At 41.4% G+C, this 18,215-nt stretch overlaps 2 protein-coding genes across 3 annotated transcripts; both read left to right on the top strand.

Moving 5' to 3' along the window:
- Nucleotides 1-1,581: 1,581 nt before the first annotated feature.
- On the top strand, nt 1,582-8,782 carry tspan6 (tetraspanin 6). Of its 2 annotated transcripts, XM_080464911.1 has the most exons (9): nt 1,582-1,770; nt 2,024-2,117; nt 6,010-6,198; nt 6,295-6,369; nt 6,457-6,552; nt 6,989-7,147; nt 7,240-7,323; nt 7,795-7,883; nt 8,081-8,782. In XM_080464911.1, exons 2-8 carry the CDS (start codon nt 2,031-2,033, stop codon nt 7,861-7,863), a joined length of 759 nt encoding a protein of 252 aa, XP_080321037.1. In that variant the 5' UTR covers nt 1,582-1,770; nt 2,024-2,030; the 3' UTR covers nt 7,864-7,883; nt 8,081-8,782. The 2 variants fall into 2 exon arrangements, with proteins under 2 accessions (XP_080321037.1, XP_080321036.1); XM_080464910.1 differs by lacking the exon at nt 1,582-1,770 and having other exon boundaries at nt 1,803-2,117.
- Nucleotides 8,783-11,466: 2,684 nt separating this feature from the next.
- On the top strand, nt 11,467-13,225 carry mid1ip1l (MID1 interacting protein 1, like). The gene is made up of 2 exons (XM_080465721.1): nt 11,467-11,569; nt 11,904-13,225. Exon 2 carries the CDS (start codon nt 12,012-12,014, stop codon nt 12,504-12,506), a length of 495 nt encoding a protein of 164 aa, XP_080321847.1. The 5' UTR covers nt 11,467-11,569; nt 11,904-12,011; the 3' UTR covers nt 12,507-13,225.
- The last annotated feature ends 4,990 nt before the right edge of the window (nt 13,226-18,215 follow it).

Here is an 18,215-nt window from a genome sequence, read left to right as displayed (position 1 = left end):
TGATATATCCATCTTCAGTATTGTTTCGTCCAGCTTGGGATCGAGGGAAGCTGGAGCTGACCACAGCATGTCTATGTGCAAAGACAAGGTACACATTAGACAGGTTGCCAGTCCAGCACTGGGCAAACGCAGAGAACCAGCCACACACACACACAAACACACACACACACACACACATCCACACTAACGCACACCTCCAATCTCGAGCCAACAATTGACCATCAAATTGAACTGTGGGAGGAAAACAGAGTAGAGGAAACCCATGGAGACACAGCAAGACTCTGAAATTGAACCAAATATATTCTTGCTGTGAGGGAAAGTGCTTACCACTATCCCACTGCGTGGGCCCTGAGCTGAGGGAATAAATAAAAAAATAAAAAAAAGAGTTTTCCGGTGCAAATCATGAGAATGTTTTGAAAAAGCACAGGACATTTTGAAGGACACATCTCACCCGGATCGCTCCCTGTTTGATCAACTGCCATCTGGCAAACACTACAGACAAAGAAAAGCAAGGACTTAAAAACTGTTTTTATTATAAATACAGCCAGAAATGACTAGAGGATGACTATGCAAAAGCAGGCGCACATGTGTCTGTGTGCAGGTTCTATGATTTAAATAATACTAGAATCATTTTTTTTTTTTGTACACTTATGTTGTTTTTTTTTTCTTATTGTAGTATTTCACTTATAATACACCTTTTATCCATTTTTGATATCACTGTCACTGACTGGCTGGCTGTTAAAATGTTATTGTAAACCTAACAATAAAGATTATACTTGAAAAAATATACAGACATCTAAAGGCTATGTGCCTGTGTTAAGTTTGTAAATATATTCAATGACAAAAAAAAGTCTTCTTACATCCTTTTTTTCCTCAAGAACTTTATTGCACAAAGAGGGAACATCCAAACAGTTCAATCAAACATCAAACACAACAAAAACAAACAACTCTAACAGACGGTGCTCACAAATGCACAAGTGCAAACATTCATATAATCTTAAGCTCTATGACAAGTTTTTAACGATAACAAATACAAATGAGAATGACATATATTTTTAATGAGAACAGTATAATAAAAATCCAAATGGTACAAGGGGAGCAAAGGGTCTCATTATCATTTTAATAGCTCTTTAAACATCTCAACTGTTTTATTGATTTTTTGCCAATCTGCACATTTGTGAATGTGAAATTTTACGATTATAATTATTAAATGAACTATGTATTCTGTCTTTATTTTTGTAATCATAATATGCAGTTACACTTTTACAATCGATTTTAACATCATTTTTAGTTTTACCTAGTATATAATTCTCAATTTTAGTCCACAGGGTTGCTGAATAAGAAGAGTGAAAAATGAATGACTTAAGAATTCATTTTTGTTGATACAAAGGGTAAATTTATTTTCAATTTCTAGAAATTATGATAGGTATCTTCTAAAATCCAGTTTTATTCTCCCAAAAGCCTTTGTGAAGATTGTTTTACAGAATGTATAAGTTCATTTGTTTATTTAAAAAAAATCTTCTTACATCCTCATTACTTCCTGTTACCGCTAATAACTTCCTGTTGCGTCAGTGTTACGTCATCTCACGTTCATAATTTTGTTTACTGCGAAAAAATATTATTAATGTGGGTCTGTGTTTGTACAGCTTTAAATCAAAAAAATATTTCACTCTAATTAGTTTCTGTAACAATAAAAGTGAAAGTGGTGTCGTTATTAAATATTCCAAGCGGTTTTGAATCAGTGAGGAATATTTTTAATGACGTTTGAAGGTGAGGTTTGTTGTTCCTGCTTCTGTGAAGTGAAAACTGCACAGGAAAGTGAATCTGGTCGAGTGACGACACTTCCCCCTCTTTTTTTTTTTCCCCTTGGATCTTTTCCCGAAGTTTTTTTTTTTTCTTCTTCTTCTTCCTCCCTCCTCCCTCCTCCCTCCCACCTCCTCCTCCGTTTTCCTCTCCGGGACTGTGAACTCAACTTTCCGGCGTTTTTTTCTTTCTTTTTCTGTCTGTTTTCTGTAAACCGAAGCTCCAGCATGTCGCCGCCGTCGCGTCGGCTCCAGACGAAGCCGGTGATCACCTGCCTGAAGACCTTCCTCATCTCCTACAGCCTGGTCTTCTGGGTGAGTCCGTCCGGGGAGCTGTGGGGGGGGGGCGGCGGGGCTCAACAATGGGGCTCAAAGCGGCGGTGGCGGCGGTGCCAACGAGGCGGACGACTCCGTCTCCTCCTCGGGAGTGAAACGTGTCCGATTAACGGCTCCGATCTAAGTCGCTTTAATCGACCACTTGTTGAGAATCCGGCGGAGGTTGTTGACGTTTGTCGACTTGAAAGCTCCTGTTAGCTGCTAATGTCACCGGAAAATCGTCTCCTAAAAACACACGTTTATCTCTTACTTCTATTAATCTTAACACGAGAAAGTTGACTTATCCGTTCAAAACCTCGCGTAAAACTCGATAATCGGTGAGACCGTCGTCGATTAATCGCACGGGAACCGGTGAGCGTTTGGCTATTTCTAACACTGATTATGTGTTTGTGTACATCAGGACACGTTCAACCAATCAATTCAAGTGTAACCCACTTTAAAAATACTTAAATGTCTCTCACTGTTGCCAGATAACTTTAGTGTTTTTAACATATACACAGATGAAAAAAAATCTTTTTCTACTTATAAAGGCAACTTTTTGTATATATAATGTATATTTATGTTGATCAAGCAAGATTGTTCTTTGTTTAAACTACTTACTTGTCGTTGTTTTTTTTAGTTTTAGGTTGGTTTTTTTTTTGCTTATAGGTATTGTAGTATTTGTTGTTTTGATCACACTGAATGAAACAGTAAAGATAAGTTTAAAAAGAATATATATTTTTTTGCATTACTTAAATTATTCATGTCCCGGCCACAAAAACATCAGTGCCCTGTATTTCGAACACATTTTTTTGACTTCAATACGAAATTGTGTAAATATACTAACTTTTTAGTGTTTATCAGAGATTCAATTAAGTGAAATTTACTAGTCCTCAGATTTATTTTCCTCTGTGTATAAAGCTGGTTCATTTATCGAAAAAACTCAAATGGTTGCACACGCTGTGATTTTGTGTTTTCTGCAGTCACTCCGTGGTCTTGTTTCGCTGATGTCTCAGTCATTCGCAAAACCTTCAATAACAATATCAGATATTCCACAATGGCTGACTCGTGCTGTTTTGCTGCATGCTTCTGTTGAGTTTAGTAAATGACTCTAGATTTGTTATAGTTTTATTTTAAGCCACAGCCTAAGAACAACGACTTCACCGGCTCTGATGTTGTTAAAACCAGATTAACTAGAAAACCATAATAAGACATTCTCTCAAATCTAAAAACAGAAACTTTCCATTGCATTTATTTTGAAATCTAGGGGCGCTGGGTTAGTAAGTTTGGGTTCCACTTATCTACAGAATAGCTACAGTTATGTCATCAATATCAATCCAGAACATTCAGTTGGATTTATCTTAAGAAGGCAGATCCACACACAGACAGTGGCCCATCTAAGATAAGATAAGATATCCTTTATTTATCTCACCATGTGGAGAAATTTGCAGTGGTACAGCAGGATAGTAAAGAGAAAGAAGCACACATAGCAGAAACTAAAAAAGCAGATAAAAATACAAGATAATAAAAATATGCACACGGTGCCTATAAGTGTGGATATGTACGGAATATGGGGGTGGATGTATTGCACATAGATTATAGATTATTATTGGTATTGCACCACATATTGCACAGTTGGAGGTATCTATGGACGTAAACAAAAACAATCAAGTCAGAATCCACGGTGTTTTAATCAAGACACTAAATTAAATGTGATATTTCTTTCTTTCTTTCTTTCCAGTTTTGAGAAGTTTCTCATTTGTCCAGTTGGATCTTCACCATCAGTGTTTCTTAGCTTCACCTTCCCACGATTTCAAAGTTTAATGTGTCGGACCAAAGGACAGTGTCGTTACCACGAAATGCATAATCAGTTTGTCATATAGGAGGAAACAAACCAGAAAGGGAATCTGTTCTGTACATAGCTTTTGGATGGATCTTTTTAATCTGCATTTCAATCCTATGCTGACGTTCAGCGAAAGTGAATGTTCCGGATTGATAATCTCCTTCAAATCTGACAAGCAAAGACAGTGAAAAACTTCTGATTCAAATGAAACAAACTTCTTAAGACGATTACAACATAGGCTTTATTTGTTTCCTTTTATAAACACTAAGACTGAATGGGGTGGGGGGGGGGGGGGTGTAAAAAAAAAAAAAAAAGAATGATACAACTTACAACCCCATTTCCACTGAGTGCATGTTTATTTACAGAGGATAAACCTGAGCTGGTCTCCAGAAGAAAACGGGCTCTTATCTTCTAAATGGCTTCTCCCTGTTAATCTTTGCGCCGAGCAAACAGTCATGTGTGGCTGCTGCCAACACAAAGTCCTGGTCGCTGCTTTTATCTGGCAATTTACTGCCCCGCCGGCTGCTGGAGCCGAGGCTAATGAGCAGAGAGGCATGGCGTTGAAGATGATCAGACCACGTCTGAGGCTGAGCTCTGCTTTCACCCGGACAGGTAGAGAAGGAATCGTACCGGCGTGCGACCCGACAGCAGATGGGAACAGAGTTGATTGAATATAGAGAGTGCTGTTTTTGCAAAGATGCAATCACCCCACCCCCCACCCACTCCACCCCCCAGAACTCGCCTGGGTTTGCTCCCGTGGGAACTGTGGATTAAATAAAGGAAATCAATAAGGGAAATTGTGTTTCTCATGGATTTCTCCCGTCCCCGGTTCCTAAGTGAAAATTTCCCGTGTCGATCTTCAGTCAGAGGAGATAAGAATTAACAAATTATTCAGCCCGTGGAGCTTTTTGTTCCCCCTGCAAATCTGACGACGGAGGCCAGCTTAGACGGGTGGGAAGGGCTTATATCTCTCGCGGAAATGTAGTCTGGGTTTTATTTTCAGGGGAATCTGGACGGACTAATGAACAGATCGGAGGGACAATGAGGTTGAGCTGCTCGGAGATAAAGCGAGAGGTCGGGCTGAGAGAGATAATGAACGTAATAGACAAAGGAAGGTGGAGAAGATTTATGGATGTAGTGAAGAGGACGTGGAGTTTGAGGCAGATGATCCACTGAACGGAGAGAAAGAGTTAAAAAAGAAATAAAGAATTAGTGGGAATATGTCGACACGCAATCGTTAATTCACGCCAAACGTTTTCTATTATTTCAATACATTTTTTTATTGGTATTTTACTTGGTTCACTTAATTTTTAAGATGACATTTTGCCTTTGACGTCCATTCACCTGTACTTTACAGTTGAGTCTCCACAATACGTCCAAACCTGATATAAATAGTACTGAGATGAATAATTAAAAGCCGAAGGGTCTTTTTAATCCACTGTGAGAATTTGTTACACAAAAACAAAAAAACTATCCTTCATTGTTAGATTTTTATTGCAATCCCCAGTTTCTAAACAACACCTTCACAAACAACTGTTGCTTGAATGTTAAAGTCGGGATAACATTAGTACAATTTAACTTATTAGTAATGTTGAACCGATGTAATTAAAATCCGAGGAAACGGATCCAAATCCCGTGAAGCTGTAATAAATGGAACCGTAAATAAACGTGAACTCGTGAGGCAATAAATGGACATTTACGATAAAGAGAAAGCAAACAAGTCGATTATTAAAATTTGTGAAACGACGTTAATAGAAGATATTAAAGGGTTTGTTCTTGTAAGAGTCACATGATACCACCTGCCTGACGCCGAGACGGAAAGTTCTGTAATCTGTAAGATCTGTAAAAAAAAAAATTAGGATTTGTTCTTATACCGACAGAGAAGTGCCGTTGATTTTAATCCCGTTTGGATCAGAGCACAAAACCTCTGCCGGTTTGCCAGAAAGCTGGCGAGTGTTTCTTTTTTCCCCCCCTGGCCTTCAATCTTCAGCCGTGTGCGTCTTGTGGTTGTCGGATGGCGGCGCTGACTCTGCCCGTCGTCTCCTTCAGTTCACAGGCGTGATCCTGCTGGGCGTCGGGGTGTGGGGGAAGGTCAGCCTGGAGACCTACTTCTCCCTGGCGTCTAGCGAGAGCACCAACGCACCATATGTCCTCATCGGGACCGGCGCCATCATCGTTATTTTCGGCCTGTTCGGCTGCTTCGCTACGTGCCGCGGCAGCCCGTGGATGCTCAAACTGGTGAGTGAAGGAGGCATCGGGGGGGGGGGGGGGCAGGACGGACGTCCGCCATCGGGTCTGACTCTTCGTCGCTGCTGTTTCTTCTTGTTCCCCCAGTATGCCATGTTTCTGACCCTGGTGTTCCTGGCTGAGCTCATCGCCGGCGTCTCAGGCTTCATCTTCAGGCACGAGGTGAGAAGCCGAAGCTTCTTTTTTTTTTTTTTTTTTTTCCTTTTCAATCTTCGAATCGTCTAACCTGCTTTGTTGTGAACTCGCCAGATCAAAGCCACGTTAGGTAAGGCCTTCAACGAGGCGGTGCAGTCCTACAACTCCACTGACAGCAGCAGCAAAGCGGTGGACCTCATCCAGAGGAACGTGAGTCAGACGGGGTTCTATTTTCCTGGGTGCTTATTGTCCGATGGAGAGTTTGCATGTTCTCTCTGGCTTTGAATGAATGAATGACTTTGTTATTTTTGATCGTTTACATTCAACAATTGCATATTCCCTTCAAGAACAGAATTCTCACAACCAGAAAAGGGTTTTGGGCAGAAACAATGCTTTTTTTTGTACATCACAACAACTCATTGACAATAATGACAAACGTTTGCCACTATGTGCTCACATTCCTCTATAACCACTTGTAAATGCTTTTTCATGTACTGCACTAACTAGTCACAGAACTGAAGATTTAAAGATTTTTAGAATTTTGGCGACCTGCCCCCCCCCCCCCCCAGATGAAAACCATCAAGCCGGTTGGACTCGTCATTACTTTAAATGACCCCGTGTTTTTATTTGTGACGCTCCCATGCAGCTGCAGTGCTGCGGCGTGAAGAACTACACCGACTGGGTGGAGACGGCTTACTTTCAGGAGAGCGGCATCCCGCTCAGCTGCTGCAACACCGACATCGCCAGCTGCACGCCGGAGACTCTGAAAGACCTGGACAAGGCCGGGAAGGAGGTCTACCAGACGGTGAGCGAGGGACAAAACGGCGTCAATCACTTCGAGACAAACTGAGGAGTTTGTATTTAAATGTCTTCGTCTTCTTCTTTCTTTTTTTCCAGGGCTGCTTCGCGTTAGTCACCACTACGATGGAGAGCAACCTGGGAATCATCGCTGGGATCTCTTTTGGGATCGCGTTCTTCCAGGTACGTTACCGACGGTCTAACGACGACATCGTTGATCCCTGATAACCGACTCTTTATGCTGAATTTCTTAGATTCTTTCTTTTTTTGTTGTTTTGCTTGTTTTTGACCAATGATAATTGATTTGTAATATGCATAGATTTAGATTAAAGTAAAAAAAAAAAAAACTTTGCTTGTTGCAGTTTTTCTGTACTCATTTTACGACATGATTTCTATTTGCATGCAGTATTGCAACGTGGGAGTCGTGAAACATTTGAGCAGGGACCCTATGATTAGATTACGTTTGGTTAATTTGGATTAGGAGGGGGGAAAAAAGTGGTTTGAGTAAAAATAAAGTATTCTAGAAATAAATTAAAAAAAAGATCTCCGGCTCCGTTTATATTCCATCTGAACTCTGATGTCCCTTTGCACTCGTGTATTGCTATAGAGTCTTGACATGCGGAGTTTTCCTGTCCTTTCTGTTTTTCCTCTCAGCTCATCGGGGTTTTCCTGGCCTGCTGCTTGTCTCGATACATCACCAACAACCAGTACGAGATGGTCTGACGGTTCCCCTCATCAAGCAGGTCGTAAATTCTTGATTTTGAAAGCAGTTGTGAGACTTAGAACTCTTAAAATGTGTGTTTTCTTTGTGTGTTTGAGGTCTAATATTCAGCTCCTGCTGTTTATAGTTGTACTATAAAGTGATCGATCATCTTTTTCCTCCAGTTTTTTTTTTGGTTTGTTTTTTTATTTTGACCGCCGCTCTGTTCTGTGCCTGCAGGTGACTGACGGGCAGCTCCTGGTGCAAGCGGAGTTCATATTTTAATATTATGTATGTGTGCTAGTTGGTATTATTTTAGAGGGAAAAACCCTTTTATTCAATCTCGCCCATGACAGAAGGGAAACGTGTTGCAGGAGAATGAAAACACACAGCTGAGTTTGACCAAAAGGGAAAGTTACGGGACACGTCGGAGTTCTTCTTCTTTTGTTGTTTTCTTTTGGGTTTTTTTTCCTCCTGGGATCTAATTATGGAAACTCCCATTAAGTGTCGACGTGTTTTTGTAGTTAAATACTTTTGTGAACATTTTCATTTCTTGACTTGCTGCTGCCTTCATTTTGTAATTTTTTGCTGAAAAAAAAAACAAAACAACTAGTTGTGTAGTCGAGCAGATATTATTGAATAAGCTGATAAATGTTGAAACTTCTCCGACACTACATGTGAAACTCGTGCGCGGACGCCAGGTCGCCACCCTGAAATCAAGTTTGTGTCATGTCCGAGTCGTTCTGCAAACGAAGCCTTGGTGAAACGTGCGGGCCAGTGCTGTCTGAAGTGCCTGCGGGGGAGCGAGTTAAAGCGGCCCAGCCAACTTCATATGACAGTTTATTTTTTGTTTTGTTTTTCAGTGTTAAATTGTTCTTTTGTGAATGCATGTGAAATACTTGAGAAAAAAAATTAAATTTGAATAAACTTCTGTATCGTTGATGGGGTGTGTTTTACTGGGGGTTTGCATGAACATGTCTGCTCTGCAGATGCAGTGCATACTTTGACACACGCGCACACACACACACACACACACACACACACACACACACACACACACACACACGACTCCTGTTGGTAGGATCCTCACAGAAACGGAGACGTCAAAGACTTTCTGATCAACAAGATCAGAAAGTCTCTATCACAAGAAGCTGCTTGTTTCAGTCGACGCTCGTCAGACATTTCTATACCTTAATACTCATCCAGCACAAAACACTCTGCCTTTTGTAGAAGTAATGATGTTTTATCTAGTTTGAAATCGTTATTGATTCCCCTAATCCAAACACGTGTTTATTTTGGAGCCGGACTGTTCATATTCAGGCGCTTCAGATTTTCAGACGTTTTTATTAACGTACGTTTGCAGGCAAAGCTGTGGAGCTTCATCATATTAAATGGTACTTTATGTAATAAAAAAACTACTTGGTTGTATAAGGATAGGCATTTTATTTCATATAAACAGAGTATTTGAAGATAGTGTTCATCTTGGGTCCAGAACTTTGTAATATTTTACTCTTTTTTTCGATTTTGTAGAAAACATTTATGTTTTTGATCGAAGACTGCCTCCAAAAGTCTTTGATTTTAGGTCACAAACTTACATTTTGGACAAATATGAACAAACCTATCTCACTGCTTTTGATGACATTCCAGCATGTGACAGTTTGTAGGTTAAACCTCAACACTATCGAGGCTAAACTAATCCAACCCATTGAAGAATTCACTGCTCATTTGCAATCAGTGACAGAAAGTGTTTTCTTATAGTTGTATTTTGAGTGTTGAGTCATTGTAGCGTCCAGTCAGTGCCTTCGCTGACACTTAACTCTTTGTTGTTTTTTTAGATCCTTTTCCATTTTTTCCTTTGAATTATAATATTTTCTCCAATACTTTAATCAATCAACTCTTTTGATATTCTAATATTCAGCACACTACCTTAAACCAATAGTTTCTCATCTTTCTGGCCTCTGTTTTTTTATAAAACTAAAAAATCTGACTCGCTGAACAGGTTTGAACATGATTTTCTTTTCTTTTTTTATTTAATTTTATTTGTTGTACTGGTTTCATAATAGTGGAAGTCAAACCCAACTTAGTCCACAAGCAGTCCTATTTCGTTTCAGCTAGAAACCTAGAGCCTAATAAACTATATATTGTATTATCACAAGTATCCTGCAATTAATGATTTATTGTTGACTGTATTAAACACACCTGTGCTGCTCCTGCCTGCTCTCTCTCTCTCTCACACACACACACACACACACACACACACACACACACACACACACACACACACAAACAGGTACAATCCGCACTCTGCAGCCTCACTGCTAATCTCTGGAGCATTTCCAAACCAAACATCTGGTAAGTCCAAGGCCTTGTTCCCAATGATGCAATACTGATGTGTTACTCTGTGTTTTATTTGAAACACCAACAGACAGAGGTGGCCTAAGGTATATAACTTTCTATTATTTTTATTTTTTTAGAATTGGTCACTGGTATTACTAATGGGGCTTCTGTGGGAGAATGTTCAAATATTTAAAAATTGTTAGATTCATTACAACTAAGTAAAGAAATTAATGATTTCATCTTAAAATGTAAAATGTCACTTATGTAGATAAATCATTTCAGCAGAAATACAGGATTGCAGATATTGATTGATGACAATTGAGTATCTCCCATGTACATTTCTACATTTAGTGTAATCTTTACAATGTTTTTTTTTACATATGTATATTTAGTTTTTAGCAAGTTGGAGTAAAAATGTCATTTTGAAGAAAAAAAAAAATCCCTACAGTCTCGAAGTAAAGATTGTGGTCCAAATCAGTTTGGAGTTTGTGAAAATCATTTTCGACAAACTAGATTATAACAGACTTGTTTTGAAACTGTAGGAAAGGATTTCTCCTTGCTAATGCTGCCTCATTCTTCCATATTGTCTTATTAATCTTTGGGTTGGAGGCTGCCTTTATCACAGTCTGCTGGTAAAGAACAGGCAAACTTTGCACAGAAAGTCCAATATAAAGGCAATGTATTTAAATCTGTTTTAGTGGCATGGCTATGCAATGGTGCAAAAATCATTTTAACTGTAAAGAGGGGGAAAATTTATAAATGTCACAAATTGTCAAAGTTGGGATTCAATTAATTTGATCAGTTTCAGTGTGTGCAGTGTTTTTTGTTTTTTGTCTTGCGTGTGATAAACAGCAGGTGGCAGCACTGTGCCGTAAACCCCAGTCGCTGCAGAAGGGAGGACTTGACTACATGGGAGGGATCGTATTAACAAAAGGCTGCAATATTTTATTAAAGCAAGGGTTGTAATTATCCTTTTGTATGATACAAATATTTTCAAAGCCGCACAAACTGTAACTTGCACCGGTGGTGCCTTCAGGGTACAAACGGCGGTGGGAAATGTGAGGCGTGGACAGGGCGCAGCTCTTTGCAAGACAAACGCATGACTGTGGCTGTGAGCTCGCTCCTCATTGGTCGCATTAGGATCAGATGGTGTTTCAGACCCGCCCACGTCTCCATGCCACCCAATTGGGCTGCGCAGATGCATGTATGGGGGCGGGGCTCCGCTGCCCCCACCACCCTGAACCGGCTGCCGGGTATAAAAGCAGGCTGAGCCGTTTCTCTGTCGGGGAAAATTTCACTTTTCTTCCCGGCGGGTGGTGTTCTGTGCCTGAGAAGTCTTGGTTGAATAACCAGCGCCAACAAAGATCTTCCTCAGGTTCTCTCCTAGTTCAGGTAAGTCTGTGCTGTTTTTTATTTTTATTTCTAAATCTCCCGCTTCAGGTCTGATGTTTGATTTCAGCAGCAGGAAGTCAAGGTCACGTTGATGTGATTCTGGCTCTTCAATGCGGCACCATTATAGGATGATTGTCCCCGTGGAAATACTATTGAGGCTGTGTGTTTATGTTGTTTTTATATTTAGTCATGGTGCTGTGCTCCACTCATCCTCGCAGGCTGATCCATAATCATGTAAAGCTGTGGTTGAAAGGATTCGCCTTTTTGTTGTGTTGCACCTCTGTCGAGTCTCATCTGTCGTTCCTCCGACCTCATGCTTTCTCTCTCCCTGCAGATCAGCCACCTCTCAAACACCAAGCAGCATCTTCCACCTTCAAAGAAAACAAAGAACACCCACCTGCCTGTACAAACAAAAGAAAAAAATCTCAACCAAGCCTTCAAAATGATGCAAATCAGCAGCGACCCCGCCAGCAACAAGCACTCGCTCATCAACGTCATGCACCGCTTCATCGCCGCGGCCAACAACATGGACGAGACCATCATGGTGCCCAGCCTGCTGAGGGACATGCCCCTGGAGGAGTTGGCGGCCAGCGAGCTGGAGGCCAACAACAATGAGCCCCCCTGCCCCAACAAGCAGAGGGACATGTACGAGCACTACCTGCTCCTCAAGTCCATCAAGAACGACATGGAGTGGGGCCTGCTGAAGAAGGAGATGAGCAGCGGCGCCAGCTTCTTGGAGATGGCGGTGAAGCAGGAGGAGGAGCAGCAGCATCCGGGGACCGGCGTGCTGCCGCTGCAGAACAACGCCGACCTGGAGCACCAGTTTCACTATCACCTCAGAGGACTGTTCGGAGTTCTGTCCAAGCTCACGCTGCAGGCGGACAGCCTGACCAACAGGTACAAGAGGGAAATCGGAGGAGGGAACTTCATGAGATAGAAGTAACTTCGTTCCTGTAGTCCCCCCCCCCCCCCCCCCCCCCCCCCCCCCCCTCCCACCACCCGCCTCGACCACCACCCGGCTGGACTGCTTTAACTCGCAACAATGGGATGTTTTGTGAAAAAGGGGGGGGGAGGCCCCCCAGCCTCTTTCAGACAAATCCTCGATGGGACAGTGGAGTGGAGCGCCTCGTCCAAAACCTGAAAAGGCAACACTCCAACTCTCTTGCTTCCCCCTTCCAGCCCCAAACCAGTGAAACCGTCAAGCGTCTGCCTGCAGAGGCGGGACACTTTGTACTCGGGTGGAGGTTTTCTTGAATCCGAGCGCAGTCCAGATGAAGCACAGCTCTTGGTTATATGCAGGACCGTTTTCCCTCAAATTTGTCTTTTTTATTTGAAATCTCAATTGTCACCAGAGTCGAGTTGGTTTTGTTTTGTTCAGAAGAAATGGTTTCTGCCTGTAGGAGATATCGAATGCTGGTTATTCTGTCCCCTCATTTTTAAAATGATAAATTATTCTGATGCTGAGCTGAAGGGCTTTCTAACTCTTTCCACTTGGTATTACTGTAACATGGTGTGCCTTGACTTTTATTTTTGTAAGCCCTGTTCAGTCGCCTTCCCCATTGTCTGATTGAATGGCTCAATTGTTTGTCCTTGACTATTTCGAAACAGATTTTATATTGATGCAGTAAAGCTGAAATAAATAACTGTCAAACTTGACGCTGGCTTCCTTGTTTTCTCTCTACCAGGATGTTGACGTCGCTCTGCCTGAATTGTTTTGTTTAAACTGCTTGAGGCAGTGATGATAGACGCACACTTCGAGGGTTTTGTGCAGGTTTTTTAACACTTTTTTTTTCCTTTTTAAATGTAATGTTGGATTGCATTTAAGGATTTGGGTGCTCTACTGAGGATTTACTTAAAGGAGAAGATGTAAAGAGGTCAAAGCTCTCAAGCAGAATTAACCTTAAGTCTGTTACATGTAGACCCTGTTATGTAAATGTCCTACAGTAATGTAATAGTTCCCTTTGCCATAATATGATTACAATTAGATGCAGAACACTTAAAATACATTGGAGAAGTATTGTAGCTGGGCTGTAACTTTATTTTTTTTCTATATTTACTTGCACAGAATAGTTTGCATGCACTTTTTCCTCTCAAATTAAATTGCATGCAGTTGTCTTCCAGCCAAACGTAATAATTTTCCGATTGGGGGGGGCGGGGATTGCACGGAGTGATCAAACTTTACCTGAGTCGTGACAATAAATTTGACAAACGGCACCCATTGAAGAACTCACTGCTCACACATCCATATCAACCGTCTCTTTTCAAACATTTGTGAGTTTTGAGGACGTGTAGCTCTGTCGCACGCTCTCGCAGCGTCGGCATGTTGAACACGATGGCATTGGGGCCCTGAATGAAACATTAAATTGATCTATATGTCGCTCCTACCAGCTGCCACATCTATCCATCACCGAGTGAAACCCTCCCCTTAGCAACAGCTCTACCAAGAGCAGCCAATCCGGTGGAAATCCCCCCCCACCCCCCATCTCTCTCCCTCGCTCTCTCTCTCTCTAAGGCACAACAGTGATGAAACGACACCAGTGTGATGAAGGGCATCCAGGAAACAATGTGGTCAAACAAACGGGTGCTCCCCTGACTGGTGGCGGTGGCCGGGGTCGCTGAGTTTATGCAGGGAAAAGTGCTGCCTGGGCCTTGTAGCGAGGAGGAGCTGCGGCTCTCCACTGTTTCCACTCACAATGGGCCTCACAAGCACGTCAAAATGGCTGTGCTGGTCAGTGTGCCTGAGCACACGCCAATAAACTGGGTCAAAGAAGCCGGTGACAGCTGGCCTCTTGGGGAGCATAAACAGAAATGAGGATTTAAAAAAAAAAAAAATGTTTTTACAATACAGATCATTGAATCTGTATTTGCCCAGGTCATTGAGTTCACGCCAAAAGCATGTGATCTCTTTGAAAAATGACAGTTCGGGGATGTAAACAATCACGTGGAGGACCAGTACATTCATTTTCTTTCCAACCTGACACCGAGGGAAACCCAACACAATACTGATGTGTTGTAGTAAAAGCTTAGAGAGTTAATAAAATAAGCTAGATATGAAGGTTATTACAAAGAAACATCCATGGAATGACTGATAAAAGCCCCAAGCATAATTTTCCCGGATCTGACATAACGTAACCTTGACGACAGGATGATTTAACTGAACCAGAGAAGCAAGAAGACAAAAAAATGTTTTAATCTATAAAGAAAAATCTTTAAATTTAGCATTTAATGTAAAAATACTGCTTCTCCAAAGGCTAGATCTTAAAAGACACAAAACAAGAGTTAATATTTCTGGATTTCTTTTTTGTTTTCGGCATCAGCGATCTGAAATCCTCATTCTTGGTTGTAGAAGCTGGAAAATGAAGGAAAAGCTGAATGTCTCCAAACATTTTGGTGACGTGGGATATACTAGAGCAGAAATCCTCCTTAGTTCCTGTGCTGAGCTTTTAGTGTCTGTGGTGCGTTTAAGTGTTTGGTTTTTTTTTTTTTCCTCATGACCTTTACCTGAATCAATGGGATGATAACACACAGAAAATAAGACTCCGTCATTAGTTTGCATTGATGAGTCCTGATTAGACTCTATACCTTTGATTTTGCCAATGTGTTTTTCAGACGATAAAAAGCTGCTGATGTTACTGGTTTAATGTGGCTGTTAAAAGTTCAGGTCCAAGTCCATTATTGCCCCGGGACCTCTGGCATGAGTTTGTGCTCACGACTTGTTTTAACCCGTCGGCTTTCACCACATTGTCAGTTGTCTCAGATTTACAGCACAAGTCTGCTGGATTACAAGGTGCGGCTGAGCACAAGCAAAATCTAGTTATCAGCACATCCAACGCTCATTCTGAGCATGTTGCATCCTGCTTGATCAAAAAATTAGTTTTAAAGATTAGTTTTTCTCAGGGTGTTTAACTGATTGTAGCAACCAAAAGAAGGATGTGTGTGTATATAGGTGCTACTAGAAATATTCTACTTCGACTTTAGAAGTGATCATATTTATTAATTTCTGAGTTTCTGGGGGGTTTCTAACAACGACTTCTTTGCAAACACTTGCATTTAAATTTGAGAATATACATGATGGTTACAAGACGTGGTCTTGGTCATTTTTGATAATTTTTTCAATGCAACTGCTCTGATTATATAAAAATATTAGGTGTTGACGCAGACTGATAAAGTCTTTCGATCAAACTGTGGGATTCATTTCTCTTTTATCAGGTATTTTGTTGTGTGCCTTATGACAGGTTAAAAAGTTGTTGTTTTTTTGAGTCGATCAGGTCCCGAAGAGCTTGAACCATATTGATATTCTGCACAAGCCAGAAAACGTTTCTGAGAAACCTGAGAGCAAATGGTTGTAGCCTCTCGGCGCTGCAGATGTGAAATGGCTCCAGAGCAGGAAGTGCCGTTTCATCATGCAGCGATACTTCTGGGTTTTAACGGCAAGGCGATTCTTTTTAACGTTAGTCGTAAAGCCAATGTGTGAATGTGAATTACAAAGGATGAGAGTAAAGGTCAGAGCTCCAATATGCAACATGGTTCTAATACAATATGGTTTATGTGCTGGGTAATTTTGGCACGGCCGTGGTGTCGTAACGTGTTTGGGGCTCTGTGCAATGTGAGCGACAGATCTTGGGACATGGGGGCTGTTTGATGTGGAAAGGCCTGCTGAAGCTGTGTGTGTGCATGTGTGTGTGTGTGTGTGTGTGTGTGTGTATGTGTGTGTGTGTGGGTGGACGCCGGGTCTTTGCCCCACCTCGCCTGCCAGCATGTGGCTGCGTGACTGCAGGCTTGGCAACACGCACAGCAGACTCGGCTGTCCTTTTCTCTGGCAGCGCCTCCCGTCTGTGTTGCTCAACAGCTGTAAAACTGCAACCCGAGGGGGAGTCAAACTCCAAAACAAGCAGGGTGCTCAAGATCGTCGCTTTGCGAGGCGGGTCACGTCGAGCTGGTGCTGGAGGCCGACGTCTGGAAGGATCGGTGGTCCTACATATCGTGGCGATTCTGTCACACCTTCACCGTGCCGGCTCTTATCAGTTTTAGACTTCTCCATGGTGACGGGCTGCTCCCTGAGCAAACACCAGAGTGAATGTAATGTGTGTGTAATGTTTGCTTCCGTCCACACGCACTTTCTTAACAAGTAGAGCTCAACGAAAGCTGCATTCAGGAAATATAGGAGGGACAAGTAAACACTAGTCTGCAAGAGACGTCAAGCTGTTCAATCTACTTAATATTCAGCTTTTTTATGATCAGCTACGGGTGACTAATGTCATCGTCAACCTGCCATGTTATTGAAGACTTCGACTTTGCCATTTGTTTTGTCCATGAGTTATATGTTCCTGCCTGTGATGGCCGTAAGGCATCAAGTTTCATTTTTCAGGGTGTCCATCCATCCAGGGTTTCATATGTGTTCCTGAATAGTCCCGACAACACATCATCCATAACATTACACACTTCCCTGATTGAGGCGAGAGAGTAGAACTGGATGCTCTCAAGTACAACTTTACTTTTTGAGAAAATCGTAATTATTCCAGAAAATAAGGTTATTTGATGATATCCTGCTGGGATGGGCAACTCACTTTGATTATTGTCAGTATATATATATATATATATATATATGTGTGTGTGTGTGTGTGTGTGTGTGTGTATATTTATACATATATGTATATATATATATACAATCAGCCTCAATCATCCCATTACAATAAGTACAGAGTGTTCAAAAGTGGTTCAAGGCACAATAACATATTGTATTTCTAATAGTTTCTGAAAAGTTCATCGATAAATCTCCTTTAAGTGTAAAGGAAAATCCCAGAGTTCTATGTATATAAAGAAGAGTTTGTCTAAATCATATAATGTCTCGCCTGGTTCAGCATTTTCTATCTGAGAGAATTATAAAAAATTGTTAAAGTCCAGTTAGTCTATTTGACAGCTGCATTTCATCTGGAGTCGTTACCAACATAAAAAGAGGGGAGCACATTAAACCTGAGCTTCAATCAATCTCACTTCTGGTTTAGAACACTTCGAATGGTACAGCTAATTATATCTGAGTTACTGGTACAACATGAATATATGGAACAATGGTCTAACAGTTATTTGTCACAACTATAGATCCTGTGTTTTAGATCACATCATCGTGCTTCCAATAATAGTGTCAGCCTGGAATTGTACCTGTGAAAGTTGCATTAACACATTCAAAATAATGATGCATTTTGAATTTATATGAGGTCGAAGTTGAACACGGATAAGAAGCTATAATAACAGTCACTGGACAAATTGGTGCGTTTGATAAAAAGACTGTAAAAACACAATCAGACAGTCGTAACCTGCTTGCTGGAGTTCAAATCTGAGTTTTGCATGTTCAGTCTGTGTGTGTGTGTGTGCGAGTGTGTGTGTGCGCGTGTAACCTGCTCTTTAACTGGTCCTGATTGCGAACACAGTCTGGATAAAGTGAATATAAAGATGGACGAAAGGTTACATGTGACCTGCATAAAAAAGCCTTTTATGTTTCTGGCTTTAGGGCTGAGTCACATTTTATCAGCTGTTTATTTCCTTGATTAGCAGCAGAATGCATTTTGAACTGCTCAATAAATCTATGGTAAAATCACCTCAGTTTACTGTCGCGCCATCAACCAACCTCACCAATATACACGTTCTG

Source organism: Lipophrys pholis (assembly GCF_963383615.2).
Source record: "Lipophrys pholis genome assembly, chromosome: 6".
Taxonomy (NCBI): domain Eukaryota; kingdom Metazoa; phylum Chordata; class Actinopteri; order Blenniiformes; family Blenniidae; genus Lipophrys; species Lipophrys pholis.
Note: the sequence above shows the minus strand (reverse complement) of the source record. Positions and strands in the feature narration are given on the sequence as shown.

Excerpts from the sequence above, each read along its gene's own strand:
- tspan6 (XM_080464911.1), top strand. The coding sequence starts at position 2,031 with ATGTCGCCGCCGTCGCGTCGGCTCCAGACGAAGCCGGTGATCACCTGC. Across the intron at positions 6,553-6,988 it reads TGGACCTCATCCAGAGGAAC|CTGCAGTGCTGCGGCGTGAA; the intron begins GTGAGTCAGACG and ends GCTCCCATGCAG. Across the intron at positions 7,148-7,239 it reads GGAAGGAGGTCTACCAGACG|GGCTGCTTCGCGTTAGTCAC; the intron begins GTGAGCGAGGGA and ends CTTTTTTTCCAG.
- mid1ip1l (XM_080465721.1), top strand. The coding sequence starts at position 12,012 with ATGATGCAAATCAGCAGCGACCCCGCCAGCAACAAGCACTCGCTCATC.